The 16835-nt window shown below is 34.8% G+C and overlaps 1 protein-coding gene across 33 annotated transcripts in view; it reads right to left on the reverse strand.

Annotated features, from left to right (window-relative positions):
* The window catches only part of LOC146000484 (uncharacterized), a 349277-nt gene that overhangs the window by 62305 nt on the left and 270137 nt on the right, over positions 1–16835 (reverse strand). For 17 of the 33 annotated variants that reach the window (XM_083138177.1, XM_083138168.1, XM_083138169.1 and 14 more), the window contains 4 exons: positions 15823–15924; positions 12250–12351; positions 3027–3143; positions 483–578 (listed from right to left, as the gene is read on the reverse strand). In XM_083138177.1, the coding sequence (XP_082994303.1) occupies positions 483–578; positions 3027–3143; positions 12250–12351; positions 15823–15924 (417 nt within the window). The remainder of the gene's footprint in view (positions 1–482; positions 579–3026; positions 3144–12249; positions 12352–15822; positions 15925–16835) is intronic. The other 16 variants (XM_083138183.1, XM_083138195.1, XM_083138194.1 and 13 more) reach the window with 5 other exon arrangements.

The raw sequence follows: 16835 nt of genomic DNA on the forward strand, positions 1-16835 counted from the left end.
AACGGTCAGAGGGAAAAAACAACATTCCTACTACCACAATTGTTTTCACTGAATATCCTACTTCCATAATGCATCTCTCATTCGTCTAATTGTACAGGGACCTTTTTTCTTTCCCATTGTTGTCTCCCCTATGAGTCTGGTTAGGTTAGGAGGGCCAGACCAGTCTCCTACAGTAACATACACCATTTTATCTATATTATATATATATAATCAGTGGAATAAGTTCATTGTACAGGGTGGCCCAAAAAAGTTACCAAACACATAATACAATTCTACATTTTGGTTATGTTTTTCTTGGGCCACCCTGTATATCATTGGCTTCTATGGAATCAAATATCCAGCTTTGGGTAACAAAATCATGCATGAGTATGCAAAAAATTATGAAAGCATAACTCAACGAAAACATTATTAAACAAAACTCACTAAATAAATAAATTATAACAATTCGCTGAAAGAAATGCGAGTGCTACATTACTACATACCTGGTTGAACTGCTTTTGTGCTTTGGAAGCATCTGAAGAGCGCACGTGAAGAACAGTCTTCTTGCTCAACTGGTCAAACTTGCTGAAGCTTGACCTCTGAAATAGTAAAGATGGAAAATTACAGAATAAATTTTTACATAGCCAAAACATGAAAAAATATGTAGAAAAATCCCTGAAATATGTAAGTATATTAACATGTGTAATATAGCAGTAAAGATCTAAAGGTCCAGGTTCGATCCCCGGCTGGTTCAAATCCGGGAACTTTTCTAACGTTGGAAGCGGGCCCGGCGCCCACCCAGTGTCGAATGACATGGGTACCTGGGGCAAACCTGGGGGGTAAAGGCGGTCAGGGGCGTGATGCTGATCACATCACCCCCACTCACAACCAGATCAAGAAAGTGTGGGGCGTTACCCCCACACCCCCTATACGCCTTCATGGCATGGTGCTAAGCACAGGGGAGCACTTTACCTTTTATTTTAATATAGCAGTAATATGTTTGTGGTTTCGGACATTCCATTCATTCCTGTGTTATTTTTAAATTTACCCACAGTGAAAATACAATAATATTACATCATTTTTCATTATAAGAAGTTACTCTGAAATAATAACTCACTAAATAACACTGAGAAGTTTCTGATAATGATAAATTTATAATGTGAAGGACAACAGTTTTGGGTACACTTCAGTACTGTAAGAGATCCATTTCAATTTTCACAATATATAAGATAATTCTCGTGGAATGAAAGCAAAATTGCCAAATGTTTGGAGAAATCTTATTTTGAATGTTTGTCCCACAAATATATCTGCATTACTCACTGAAACTAGAGAAAGGGCACAAATACCACATTTTATATATGGTATTCATGAATATCATTCAAATGATATGCCACTTTTGCTTAGGTACATACAAAAGAAAAAATATGTAATTGCATAAATATTCCAGGCTCTAGTATTAACTAAATGGTACTCTGCAGAAAAAAAAAGTATGCATCGCATTAAGGCATAACCTTAACAAACAGCTCATCCTATATGGTTTGCAAACCTGTTGCCCAAGAGTGAAAGTACATTTTTCTGCTATCCACGGAAACTGAAATTGATCAGTTAGGAAATGGTTTAATCTCACTTTTTTTTAATATTACCTAAAAGAAGATTATGGAGAACGAAATGGATAAATAAGTATGTGTGACCTTCATGAAAGTAACCTTCACAGCATTTTCCCTGAATGACTGAGATAAATTAAAGGAAACAGTGTGCAAGACCAGCCACATGGTTTAATCTTGCAAACTTCTGATGGAAAAATTCAGGAAACTTAAATGGGGAAAAAACTACTAAGCATAATTTGTCAAGGGTGTGGCTTATTAAGCTATACACAATGCAAGAAAACTCTAGTTATAAATGAAAATCACCTATACATCTGTGAAAGCGATATCTTCCTCTAGAACCTTCCATGTACTAGAGAAGAACACAGGGGTTTTCCTGTCAAGTCACCATATTTTTGATAATTGATTTCTATTTCTACATTACTGTTTTCGTTGGTTGTACGATTAATTTCAAAGGGGCACTGTCTTCACTAACAACCTGTGTTAATGAAGTGTTCTTTGAAATTATTCACACAGTCAAGAATAACAGCGAAGCAGAAATACCTACACAATACTGGAACCACGTTTGCCATGACGTATGAATTCAGTTTGTTTGCTACTGAAAAACACATCGATCTACTTTTGATCTTGTCACCAAAGATCCTCAGTGTGAATTCCAGACTGGCCATGGGTGAACTCTGTGAATGTCCCTTCATCAATTTCATCCATCATCACTCATCCTCATCAATGTGATTAGCCACGAGTGGCAGAAAAGCAATGCTAATTAAAAAAGAAATACATTTTTGGATACTTCAGCATGAAATCACAGGAATTAAAACATTCGGAAAAGGGTAAAAAATTAATCAAAGGATAAAATAATCAGACAGGTTAGGCTGCCCAACATGTGGAGGTCCTTGTTAAATAGAGTCTGAAGTCCTGCATGGGACCAGTTGTTCTTGAGAAGAATTGAAGATCAACCACTTGCAACCACAAATGCCCTATTTACATTACTAATATTTAATGTTTCCTGACAAAAGCCCTTCTCATGGAGTAGAAATGAAGACAGTACAAAATAAACCACAAGGTCTACATATTCGACGTTATGATTAAAAAATTGTTTAAAAAAATAACAATGGGATGCACTGAAATAAAAGTAAACTACAAAATTATTATTAGCACATAACTAATTTCTACAACATAAATTATATTTTCTTTCTACACAAAATATATAAAATAAAAACATGCATATCCTACCAACAAAATGTCTTTTCAGGCACACAGTTCGTAAATACACAACACAAATACATAGAGTACAATATAATGTGCTGTCTCCTATTAAAACACACACACACTGTATTCAACTGTAGTATTTATTCCCAAGATTTAAACTTGCTACATCCTTCTCCACAAGCAACCCAAAACCACAGAGTTTTCTAGAACCCCTTACTGAGGGGATGTACTTACCCCTGAACCATTCTGTACATGCAAGCCTCCCTTTGTATCTATCTTTGGTGTTTTCCAGGGAACATGTTTTGTATGTAATCCATCTGGAAGTTTTACTAAATTGCAGTAACTTTCTCTCTGCATGCAAGTCAACAGATTTGTTAGTTTAACATGAATACTATAATATGAAAAAGCCAAGCATATCAAAAAAGTTTAACACATAAGATGCATTCCTTATTGTTGCAATACAATAATGAAAACTTTGGCGTGTTCTATAAATGTAGAATAGGCAACTGGGTAAAGAATCAAAATGGGTATGTAAAAATATTTGTGTGGAAAAACTGATTTTGGAAAGTAACTTTTATATGACATTAGGTATAACCTTGTTGGCTTCCTGGCACTCAGTGTTAAGGTGAGGAGGGACAATTTCCCCTAGGTCTTTCTCGCTGGGGCAGCTGCTGATTACTGTTGCCAACTTCGCTCTTTTGGAGCCAGATCTGGCTCTTTCATGCACTCTGACTGAACTGTGGCACCCGCCCTCTGCCCCACTATGATGCCACCACTGGCTCCGGCCCATAAATACCAACTTTTGCCAAGAGTGTACATTTTGCACATGACATGATATTCGTATAGCTATAGGCTGCGTCACCCACCTCTTCTTTCTTCCCCATGTATTTTTTTATATAGCGCTGTGGCTAAGATAAAGATGACAATTTTGTTATCCGGGAACCCTTTATTTTCGATTTTATATTAACATCATTGGATTATTGAGATGGGAGATGCCACCAAATCTAGGTGGTGAAAACTAAGAATAAATTGCCATCAGTTTAAAGCTAACGGTAATAGCAGCACCCCCACCCCTCTGACAACTAAAATTACCCTAGTAGGCACTTTATGCAGCCTTCGTTAATCTAGCTCCTTGAAAGTCCTCTTTAGCTATATTAATGGTGAAATGTAGTTCTATTATGCACATCAGGTTTGGCAACACTGCCACGATGGCCGTAGGAGGCAAGGAGAAATGCACTAGGCTTATGGGACCAATATTTTATTCGTTCTCTCGGGAATATCAAACATCCGATGACGTAGAAAAGTACATGGACGGAAAAAGGACACGTTGAACTATGTCATAGTAGTAGGAAAAGTCGAAACTCCCATTTGATGAGCTATAACTTGAAGTTGATGTCCCATAAGGAATACATGGGATTCGGTAAATACTAATTCATCATATTTTTCAAAAATCGTATAAGGCTTAATAATCAACTTAGGAAACCGCTTCCACTTGCCACATGGGGAGAAATTCACACTCTTCATTTCTGGCGGAGATCTTTTTAGTAGCATTGCTCTTTCCGACGATATTGGAATAAATGCATGCCTGGTGCGTAATTGTCCATCTTCGCCTTAAGGCTCGGCTGGACACTTTGGCTGCTGACAGTAGATTTTTCAAATTTTCCACTCCTTTTGTAAAATCGGAGATATTTCAAAATCTGAAAAATTACATCTAGATGTTCTCAATAGTTTCATGGTTATGTAAGTCTATAAAAATTGTTGATAATACCTAGATGAAAGCAAAGCAAAGCACACGAAAATTCATGTCAATACTCTAGAAGGAATACTAACGTGATGTAATTTTTCAGATTTTGGAATATCACAGATTTTTCGACAGGACAGGAAAATTTGAAAGCAACTGCCCTGGCGGCAGTCAAAGGTCCAGCCAAGCCTGAAGTCATGAGCATGCTGGCAGTCACGTCATCTGCTTCACTGCTAAAGCAACCACCAGCAGGAAGAAAAATAACATACAAGGAGAGGCCATTAACCCTATCAAGAAGGGTGCCACAAATTTTGGGAATGGCAGTGAACATTCAATGAATGTGGTTGATTTTCACTGGCACACTCCCACACTGCAATTTGCTGTTGTTGCAGAAAGGCAGCAGAGTTATGCCTCATGCCCTATAGTTTCTTTTAAAGGTACATTTAAGTGATTTATGTCCCAGTTTACATTGTAGATTCGATCTTCACAGATAAAGAGGTTAGATTAGCAAAGGCATGACACTGGCAGCAACTTGCTTATGGCAGACATAATTTTTCATAATAAGTATCATTATCTTCATTATGACATGAAGCCTCAGGAAAGGCCAATATCTCAAAATATATATGTTGTTCTTAGAGGTTCGCATAACCACTTTTTGTACTTGTAAAATAATCTAACAGCTATTTTTAGTGGCTTTTATTTTATCTGCAACATTTCGTTCTGGTTTCCCAAAACTTTTTCAAGCTACACAAAGATATACATACAACACAACCTCTCATGGCTAGTCACTTTACACTTCTCAGGAATGAATAACTTGTGTCCCTATTTTCCTCTTAGGCAAACTGTTTTTTCCACCTTGCAGGTGTATACCTGGCTGTTTCTCTGCCTCCCCTCCATCCTCTAACCTACTCTTCTTGTCTTGTCGAGAAATGGTTTAATGAATACAAAGGAGAGAAAAGGATAGTGATGAATTGGCAATGGCAGGGGTATATGAAGTAGAATTTGGTGGATGTAGAAGCAAATACATATAGACTGGGAGAAGCTTCAACGAGAGAATTAAAGAACATAGGAGAGACATTAAAGAGGAAGATCCGAGAACAGCATTGAGTGAACATATGTTGATGTATGGTCATAAGATTAAGAAAGTACAAATGAAGGAGGAGGGAAAACGAAATAAGATAAAAATGGCAGACACAAAGCACATATGCATAAACAGGGGAGAGAAAATGAACAAAAACGAAGGGGAAATTGGAATGAAATGGGTGGAACTAATAAAAAGAATGTGGAAAGGTTTATTAAGTTTCCAGAGCCACTTTCAATATTCTGCATAAAAATGAAAGATTTCAACTTGCCAGATGAGTTAAAGGATAAAGGGAAGGTCAGTGCCACCAGAAAGAGGAGGGGAGGGGGAGAAACAGCCAGATGTGACACCCCCAATGGGAAAACCCACCTTACCTAGGAGGAAATAAGGACACAAGTTATTCAGTCCTTAGAAGTGTAGAGTGACTAACCATGTAAAGTTGTGTTGTTGTATGTATCTTAGTGTAGCTTGAAAAAGTTCTGGATAACCAGGACGAAATCTCTGATAAAATAAAATAAAAACAACTAAAAATGACCATGTTAGATTATTTTAATCCAATATCTCAAAAATTTCAATAACATTTAAAACTGTAGAACCAGGTGAAATGGTTTTATTTATTTATTTTACTTCACTTTTTTTCCACTTTCAGCTAATCACAAAGATGAGAATTAGTAATGTAATGAAATTGATGAAGCAACACTCACAAGCTTGGATACAAACCCAGGACCACTGGGATCGTAGCACACTGTGCTAGCCACTCTGACATAGAGGTTGGCTAGTCCTAAATCGAAGAGACTACAGTATAAAACCATAAACTGGTCTTTAACACTAAACTTTGATTTTTGAAATGTTGGCATATGTCGTGTGAATGATCTCAATCTTGTTCGTTCATGTAACGAAGTTAAAGTTTGAAAATCAAGCAACACTTTTCTTTCTTTTTTTTTTTTTTTAATAAAAGAGGAAAAAATTATCTACCATCCTCCTTGGGGAGGGAAAAGTAAAAACATATGAAAAGAGGAAAGTTATGACAGTAGAAAGTGCTACAGCTTATATTTTCATACAATCTTGCTATAGGAAATCTGACTCAGAACTGTTATACTACCCACCAAATCAATGGGATGTATCTATCAGAAATGAATTGATGAACTCCAGCATACAAAATGAAAGCATCATTATTTCTTCCTGAAATAGGATATCCCTGTGAGAATTTATGAGTCTCTCAACAAATTGGAATGCCATACTGTACATTTCTAATTCATCTATAAATGACTACTCAAATATTGCAACAATAAAGGAATGTCCAGGTAATAAAATTAAAGTTAGTTACAGCAATTCAAGCAGCATGTCAATGCAAAAATAGCATATAAAATTGATATGCCAGTAACAAGTACTAGCCACCACCAAAATACTGCCAATTTACAATAATTAACCCATACACATAAAAATATTAATTAAAGCAGCTTTGTTACTATAAAATACATTACCAAATAAAATGATAGTTCAATAATTTCACTATGTACTTAGAATGTACAATAACTTCTACACAACATAAACCTATCACTATTTAAAAGTGACCAATAAAAACACAGGTGCAAATATTATTTAAAATAAAATTAAAGAGTGCTACATTAAATTGTAAGCCAGTCATGCACAAAGAGAAGTTACAACAGAAACATCCAAAAGCTTGCAAGAAAAATTACAAGTGCCATTATCACACAACTGTGCATGCTATTTCCCAAGCATATCCACACCATGGCAGAAAGAATCACATTCATACACTTGAATGGGAAAGTTTTGTTCCAACACTAATAGTGTTGTTCTGATATAGAGAAGAGGGAGGGGATATTTATGTTCTATATGTCATGACTTGACCTTAAACCTTTCTTTTCCCCCTCAAAAATGACACTAATATTCTAAATGCTGAATATCTTCTAGAGCATTCAAGCAAATGAATCACATTCGTCATTGTCTAGATATCCATAAAAGGAAATAGGTTTACTGCACACCAAATTTACTAAACATACCTAGGCAATGGCCAATCCAATACAAAGATTTGTCTGAATACTCTAGAAGGGATTTTAAGCTGCTATAAATTTTCAGAATTTCCAAACAGGAACCATTGTTGAGAAAGTATATATACTCCTCACAAAAAGTTTGGAATATTGTTACATTAGGCACAAGTTTTGAATATTATTATATTAGGAAATAGGTGTATATGTCTGAGAAAAGATGAGAACGTCCACCAGACAGATACCATGTGTTGTTGCATTACAAGGCGGTGTCTATCACTAATTGTCTAACATAACAATATTCCAAACTTTTTGTGAGGAGTGTATATTAATTATATAGTCCAGTTAAGCCTCTAGGTGCTGCCACCAAAGTGGCAAATGACAAGTGACATGGAACATCACTGAAGTAACAAGTAGCATTTGACAAAGCCTCCAATTGCACTCACTGGAACAGCGTAGACGGTAAGAGTGATCAAATGTTTGCTGTAACTCAACGAACTGGACCCACTTTTTTCAGTGAAGGCTGCTTAAATAAAATTCTGGAGTAAATTGATAATTCACTAAGTAACATGTGGCTATCACTTATGGTAATATTTGCTATTCAAACTCCTGACTAGAAATGACTGGGTTGTATACAACTGTTCCCTCATAGTCCATATAAAAAAAAAATTACTTACCTTTTGATAAATGTCCAGTAACAATAAATAGAGGTGGTGTGTCGTATATTTGCCTGACCTAATATGGATGCATACCATCTTAGTATTACTTGTGTTACCTGCAAATCATGCACTGTCAAGCTTGAAAGTAATAATCTCAATAGCATGCGTCTCACTTTTCACGTCGGAAGCTTTTAAGCTTGGTCATACAGCCTATCACAGTGCATAAAGAGGATGCTGAATACATTAGTTCTCTCTCCAAATTACCTGTATCCTTTTAATGAGGCTGTGTACTGTTCTGAAATTGGATCCCTTTGGTTACAAATTAAACTTTTGACCACATGCAAAATCCTGTCGAAAGGGACAAACTTGAACAGACTCAAAATTATTTTCATGCATATCTAAAGTCTCTAGACTGTGATGAATGATGAACTGACAAAAAAAAGAAAGGGTCAAGCACCTTACCTGGTATTCTATGGGAAAAGCCCCGTTTATTTCAGAGATTTCACATTCTTTCATCATCTGTCGCATTTACACAGGATTGTGGTGGGTTTCTTTTTCCAAAATATCACAATCAGCCCATTTTTGTTGTCATAGTTTTCACTAAATCTACATCATTAACATAATGGCTTCAACTAAATTTGGTAGTACAATAATTCAACTTTTGGAGCAAATACAGAATACCGGAAGTATCTTCAATTGCTTTCAAATTCGGCATAGTCACTAATTTTGACCTCGTAATCACAAATCTGTCGTTAAAAATTGGCGGTCATGTCAAGAAATTGCGAAATAAGTCGAAAAAAGTGGGTCCGTGAACGGACTAAACACCCTTGATTTATGAACAAAACAACTATTTTTTGCAATGATTAGCATTTTAAAACTATGTTTACGATCACCCTTAATTTTTATTATGCTTGCCTAACCTAATCTAACCTTATGTGAATGGTTCGTGGGGTAAACAGGTTTTTCAACTTTACGCAAGATGCAATTTTATTTTTCAACTTTAGGCAAGATGCAATTTTCTCACATGCTTTTCCATGTTATTGCATAGCGGTAATTGAAAAGTTTATTTTGCAATTTCTAGATGTGATCGCCAATTTCTAACTGCAGATCCGTGATTGAGAGGCCAAAATTAGTGAGTATGCCAAATTTTTAAGTAATCCGAGATACTTCCGGTATTTCTAATATATACGCAACTTTTCATCCAATAAACAAATATCACAGTTAATATCAAAATTTGCAACACTGATTGAGGTCTTATTGGTGAAATATGTTTCAAAATTTCACATGCATGCATGTGCGTGCCTGTATGAAAATTCCTTTTATACAAAGCAAGTCCCTTGGCAAGAAGCAGGAAATCATAATTTCCACATTAAACACCTCACAAGCAACATGATGGTTTGCAGGATAGATACAAAACAGTCCTAGCATAGCAGTAGCCCGAAAGTCACAAATAATGCATTATGATATTTTGATCAATTTAGCTGCATTCAATATAAAGCACAGAAAAACAAGAGATCCTACATTTCTACACCTACTGAATTGGATGGGAAAGAAATCATATGTACAGTCATGGACACTTCTGGGTTGTAATGATCCCATTGAAAGTCAGTGGGTTAGGTACAATCCAAAAGTGTCCGTGACTGAACAGGCAAATCCATAAAGTTTGTTTTCAATAACAAATACATTTTTTTTCCATTTATATTTTCCCTCTTTTTATTGCATAATATTGTTTTCTTCTTGTATTTTGTGTAATATAATATGTTTTACAATATAATAATATGTAATAATTTTATTATTTATTTAGTTTGAAGCATTGAAGTACTACATTTCTCTTGTGATTTTCTCTAATAATAATAATATATACTTAACACTTGATTTATCATCCATATTTTTACTTATCCAATCAAAAACATTTGAAATATTGTGTAAAAACAAATACATGCCATAAACGGCCACTAAACACAGAGTTATATTTATTTAAAATAAATCATGGTGATGCAAAGTGAAAAGTTTTAGTTAATTTGATATTTGAATTTTGCACTTATGTTGTTCCAAGAACCGTAGTTTTGAGATGGTGTGGAAAGACATCATTTATTATCTTGCAACTTACTTAATTTAATACATGTATTCATCATATATGTTTTTTAATTACTCGTACTGTCACGTTGAGATACACAGGATGTCATTTTAATGGCACCCACATACCTCACACACATATAGAGGAGAAAAAACAAACAACTTTTCTCAGTAACATTTTTATCATTGGTGTGCAGTTTTGCCGCCTGTATGCTGACAACCCAACATCATATCTGTGATGTCATTTCTTGTGGTGAAACGGCACATGGCAGTGTTGCAAGGACCACACAAATTTTGTGAAAAAATTACAAACTACCAACCACATTATGTGCTGTAAAATGAAGATAGGAATGTGTCCAGTAGACCAATGAGAAGCGAATCAACGATACGAAAAATGGGAGAAAAACAAAGTAATCAAAGGGAAGTGGTAATATCAGATTTTGTCTCAGCCTCCATGTAGAATATTTGCAAATCCCATTGCCATGGTGACATCTACAATACAATGAATACAATATCATCAGTGATAAGGGTCTGTCAGAGATTGTGATAATGCAGAAGTAAGAGAAGGTAATTTGGAGACTGAACTGGAAAGTGATTTCCATTGCGATGAATAGCAGTGAGACAGACATAAATAAATGCTGTAAGGTAACAATAAATAGGGTGACCATACATCCCGTTTCAGAGGCATGTCCCAGTCATCCCGTTGACACTATTAGAAAGACACTGTGTGTCCCGTTTTATAAAAGTCTAGGAGTTACCTTGAAAACCAAGTATAAATTTGTGAGCCATTTCATGCTAAAAAAAGAAGTTGATGGAATTTTTAAATTAGCATCATGGAAAAACTGTGGTAAGCAAGCTGGACTGAGTTTCAAGCACCTCAAAATGTTCCATTGTTGCAGAGAGCGTTCAAGAAGACAATAGCTCGTGTCGCAGGTTGTATTGTTTCGTATGTGTTATGTTATTTATAGCTCAGTGAACAAGCATGGTAAGAAGCATCCATGTAGTTCCAATACGGACCTACAATAAGAATTTAAATTATTGCATGTTGGTACAAACTCAAAAGAGACTAATCTAGTGTGTCGGGGGGGGGGGGGGGGGGGTAATCCAGGGAGTTTTATGAACGGTTGTTGAAGAATAATGTTCTTCTCACGAAGATTGGTTCTTGTCATAAATACTTCTGGTAATTAATATCTTTCAACAATGGGAGATATCTCTTCCTGATCCATAATTAAATACATAATAACACAAATAATAATAATTTTATAACTAAGCTTAACAGATTTCTCGGGGGGAGGATAAACCGTCCTCATTGGGATGTCCCGTTTTTGGAACAAAATATTATGGTCATCCTAACAATAAATAGGATATGTAGTGCTAAAATAAAATAAAGTGAAAATTAAAAAGTAATCGTGAATATGTTAATAAAACCACATTTGTGTCTGACAGACACAGCATAACTGATCATGTTACTTTTCCAGGTGAGACTGATCAAGGGTGAAATAAAGTAAATTTTATTTACTGTCATTTTGGGAGGCAAGGCATGCCCTGGTTTCATAAAGAAATTAATCATCATTAGTTATAACCTCAATCAACCCTTATGCATCTGTCAAATATTTTTATATACATTAATATATTTTCTCTTGTATATCTCCTCCTGCATAACATATTTTAAGTGCACCTCCACGAAACATGCACTATTACTAAAGCAATTCTAACATCCAAGCTATACCTTATTTACACACAAAATCTCATTATAACTAACCCACCCAAATTGCAAAGGACAGAAGTTTACAACTGCAAAAAGAAGAAAAGCCAAAGGCCTAGCTACTCTAGCAACAAAATGATCCATGTCATCCACAAGAGTGCTACATAGTAAACACACTCAACTCACCAATGCTTTTACTGAAACTCCAGTCTGTATGGGTTCTTTCGAAGTATGTTTAACAGTCCCTGGGTCTGAGAATTGCCTTAAGTCGCCTAGAGACTTGGTTTTCTGAATGCAACACAAAAAACAGCAACATGCATTATTAGAATACACACAATACAGTTAGTTTACTTCCACAATTTCTACTGTATGTTACTTTGTTAGAATAACATGAACCCACATACCTACTACATATTAAAAACATTAGGTAGTGCAATTTCGTGCAAATTTGTCATGCAAAAAAAAAAGTGCAATGAAGTCAATTTAGTTCCAATAGAAGAGAAGTACATTAAAGAAACTTCTGTTAAAAAATTGTTAATGAATATAATCTGGGTTAATTAGGAAAAAAAAAAGTACCAATGGGTAGATTCCAATTTCTAATATACCGCCAAACCTATCTGTAGTAAAAATTGCTTCCTATGACATCACTTGGGAATTGAATTAAGCATATTTGTTCACGAACAAAAATTTAAGTATATTAAAAATCGTAACCCTGCTATTTTTAAAATCAAGATTTCATTAACAGAGATCAGAAAAACTTACAGTTGAAAGGAAAAAATAAAATTGATAAAAAAGTAGGTTAATCAAGACTGGTCTCCACAGTGTATAGTGAAATCAAAATCACCTATTGGCAGGGGTAGAAAAAATTTAAAATAATTCAGGTGCCAGCTCCTTTCTCTCAAAAGACAACCTTTGGTGGGAGGGGGGGCAAATACGATATAAAGAAGCTATCAATCAAATTAAGATAAAGCTATGAAATATGATCATAAAACATTTAATTTATTAATTACTACAAGACTGGATTAAAAGTAAATTAATTCTTGTGCAGATTTTAAAAATCAGCAGGCAACATTGCAGAAATTTTTAGTAGCATGTTTATTAATCTGATTTAATTATACACATGATACAGAAAACATAAAATATATTAAAAAAAAACTGTACTCATTATTAAAAAAAAGTAATGCAGATTTTCATAAGCCAAATCTAAATATATTTGAAAACATTTTAAGAACTGAATTTGAAATCTGCAATAGAGCAAAATGGCATTTGGGCTGTATGTAGAAAGACTGTAAACAAATAAACACTAGAATCCTACGTTTATTATTTTATTGAGTGTTTCTACCTTTACAATCTTTATGATTAATTAAAAGAATAAAAATGTTAAAACATGTACGCTAAGAAGTATTTTTTTTTTTTTTTAATCTGTGTGTGGCTATGCACTTGAAAGTTTTAAGCGGAGATTTGGCTTCAAATTTAGTCTATTTTAGATTTCGAATGAGTATTTCATTTCAAAACATATGAAACAAAGATAAATGTGTCAGTGATAAAATCAGCCTTATTTTGCTGTTGAGTGTTAAAAGCTATGAAGTCTGCTCTACCCACCTACAGCAAAAATGTTGTCGTGTGTGTATTCTAGACACTTCTGTTCCGAACTGATTGCGTAGCCCCCTTCAAGTTGTTCATGTACAGCTGGGGGTACACATACCACAGTTTGAAAACCACTGCCCTATGCCATAGGGCATTAAAGCTTTTCGAAGTTCATCTCTCTTTCTTTCCTTGAGTTTGTTTTTAAGTTATGCCCAGAAAGGCTAATCAGGTCTCGGCCTACAGTTTAAACTAAGATCCAAACTACTGTGTGCCTCCACCGGGTATCAAACCTGGAACTCCTTGATTACAAGGTGACAAGGTTACCACCATACCATCGGGGAGGCGCTAGACTTCAGATTTGTTCATCTTTTCTAGCGTATCAGGAAAATTTTGGAATCACCCATTGTTACCGAAATTAAAGAGCATTAACATGGAAAAAATAGTTATTAGCTGAAATAGCTTTATCAAACCAGAAATTTTAAGATGGTTACTGCATGCTCCCATATATTAACAAAAACATTGATTCTGTACAAAATTAATGGCCACATGGTGGTTAAAACTTAGCATTATCATGCTGTAAAAATCATGCATTACCGACACAAGTCACAGATCCTACAATTCCAGGTAAGATACATTTTAGTAAAATTAGATTGCATGGATTTTAGTAGATTAATTACCCCCTATAGTCATAGTCCAGTCATAGTCAAAGTAATTTACTCTTGTAAAGTATTCAGCTAGTGAATACGGGGTGGGGTCTTACTTCATAGAAGTATAAGAATTGTAACTTTATATTCTTAACACTTCACGAGTTCAGCTTGGATTGACATATGTGAGGGGTGGAAAAGGGGATTTACAAAACTAAAACAGAGCATGTAAAGAGATTTGCAGAAAAATAAAAAACAAAAGAATTCTTAATCGGACACCTTAATTACATTTTAACTAAAAAGTGAAGAATATTGAATTGTGAAATGAGTAAACACATGAAACTTCAAGTCATGATAATAAGAGAAACACTATGCTTAAAAAAGCTTGTTTTAATGTGGTTAATGTGTTCTTCATTTGTTATGTAATGAAGTGCACTCTTTTTTTAAAAAATGAATACTGATATTGAAGTGGATGAAAATATCCTTGTTTTACCGAAGAATGTAATTCAGAAATCCTAGTTCTGAGTATGACTGGCTTATAGATTTTCACTTTTGTATGTACCGCCATAATACTTCATACAATGGTCCAGATTCAAGCCACATGTATAGTCTTGGGCACTTCTGGGTTTTAATGAACCTATTGAAAAGATAATGGGGTCGTTATAATCCAGAAGTGTTCGTGACTATACATGTATCAACAGTACTGGACCATATTTAACTTCTTTCTTAGTAAAAAGTTACTCAAATTTTTAGGCTCTATGGCATTTTATCCCAAGGCTCTACCAACTGAGTTAACAAGCCAACCTCAGGCTTCATCTCCACTGTGTATGCTATAACTTCTTTCACTGATAGACGAAGATAACTTATGCCTTATGGTGAGAAATGTATTGTATTTATGAACAAACAGTATATCTCACAAAAAAATACCAATGGTAATGTTTCGCCAACTTCTTCGTTCATCACTTCAGACAAAATAGATTCATAAGAAGCAATGGTATGGTTGTGACTTTGCTTGCAAATGGTAGTCTACCTTACCTGTTGTTTATCGTAAACCATTCAAGACTAAAGATATAAACAAGACATTTGTGGATTTTAATTTGTTAATGGATACCTGTGAGAATGAAAGATGATTAGATGAAATTAATGACTGGAAACTCGCTGGGACTGAAATTCACACAGAAGACTTAGTGAGAAGTTTGCAAAAACTCACTACTGGTGTTTTGCTATAAGATGCACCGTTTATGTTCATAAATAATAATTTCCTTCACTGCACTTGCACACTATTTATAAAAATTAAATCTTTCAGAAAAATAGCACCACAATAAAAATAAAAACTATGACACATTAACTGCTAAATATTAGGTTCTAATTCGCAATATATTTTATTTTTTAAAATTCTTCGTGACTCCCTCTTGGTACCTTTAGCATGCAAAGTGAATAATTGCTGATACGTCCATTAGCATGAAGAATGGCAACGAATTCGTACAGTGCAAGGGAATGAACACTGGGGTAAGTGTTGATTACTCACCCATTCATTTGGTAGAGTGCCTAGTCTGGGGGATGAGGTACTTTTAACAAGAGGGTACGAATCATTCTCCTGGAACTTTGATAGATCCCCATAGCTTGCCCTCTAAAACAATCAACAGCTATGTGTTAGTCGGGTTTTACTCAAACATCACAATTCTCTTTAAAAATATGAAAATGCATTCTTGTTATTTATACAATGTGCATGTCAAACATGCAACTTGCATGTTATCTGCAAACATATCTTATGTTAAAGTAAAACTATCAACATGCTATGTACAAAATAATCAAACATAAGATAAGTAACTTTCCTCTTCTTACCTGTATAGAAAATTAGCTACTACTGGCTACACTGATACATTTACATAAACTACAGATACAGAAATTCAAATAAATATTAAACAACACATGCTTAGATCATCCTTCAATGTAGTAATAAATGTATATAACTATCCAGAAAATAATAGCAAAATAAAGCCAAAGAAAGAACTATTTAGAACTTGAATTCGAATTCTAATAAGCCCAATAATATCTTGAAATTTAGACTAATTTGAGAAATTTGCTGGTGAATTAGGACTGCACTTCCTTCTCTGTGAATTTCAAGTGATGTACTATTTCTACTATTTGTGTTGATAAACATTCATGGAATGCTACTAGGCACTAAGTCAGGTCCATTGAATTCAAATGGTAATATGATATAATATAAATTAAGACAGTTTAAAATGTTCTTTTAACGTTCATTTTAAATTTATGTTCCTCTTTATATGCAGACAAAAATTGCAAGCGAAACATAACTCCATCGTGCAACAGCCCTTTAAGGGCCAGGGTCTGTCAGACCAGCATTTTCATTGGGCGAAGCATGGTTTTTCTGGTTTGAGACCACAGCGTGCTACTACTACTTTTCAAGTAGCTTCCCAATTGTCCTCACAACGCTGGGTCAATGTCAAAATATTTGGGGTTCCCACCGGGAATCGAATCTTGGACCACTTGCATCATAGGCAACAGAACCAACCATTT

The sequence above is a fragment of the Lepisma saccharinum genome, chromosome 16 (assembly GCF_977018435.1).
Source record: "Lepisma saccharinum chromosome 16, izLepSacc3.1, whole genome shotgun sequence".
NCBI lineage: Eukaryota > Metazoa > Arthropoda > Insecta > Zygentoma > Lepismatidae > Lepisma > Lepisma saccharinum.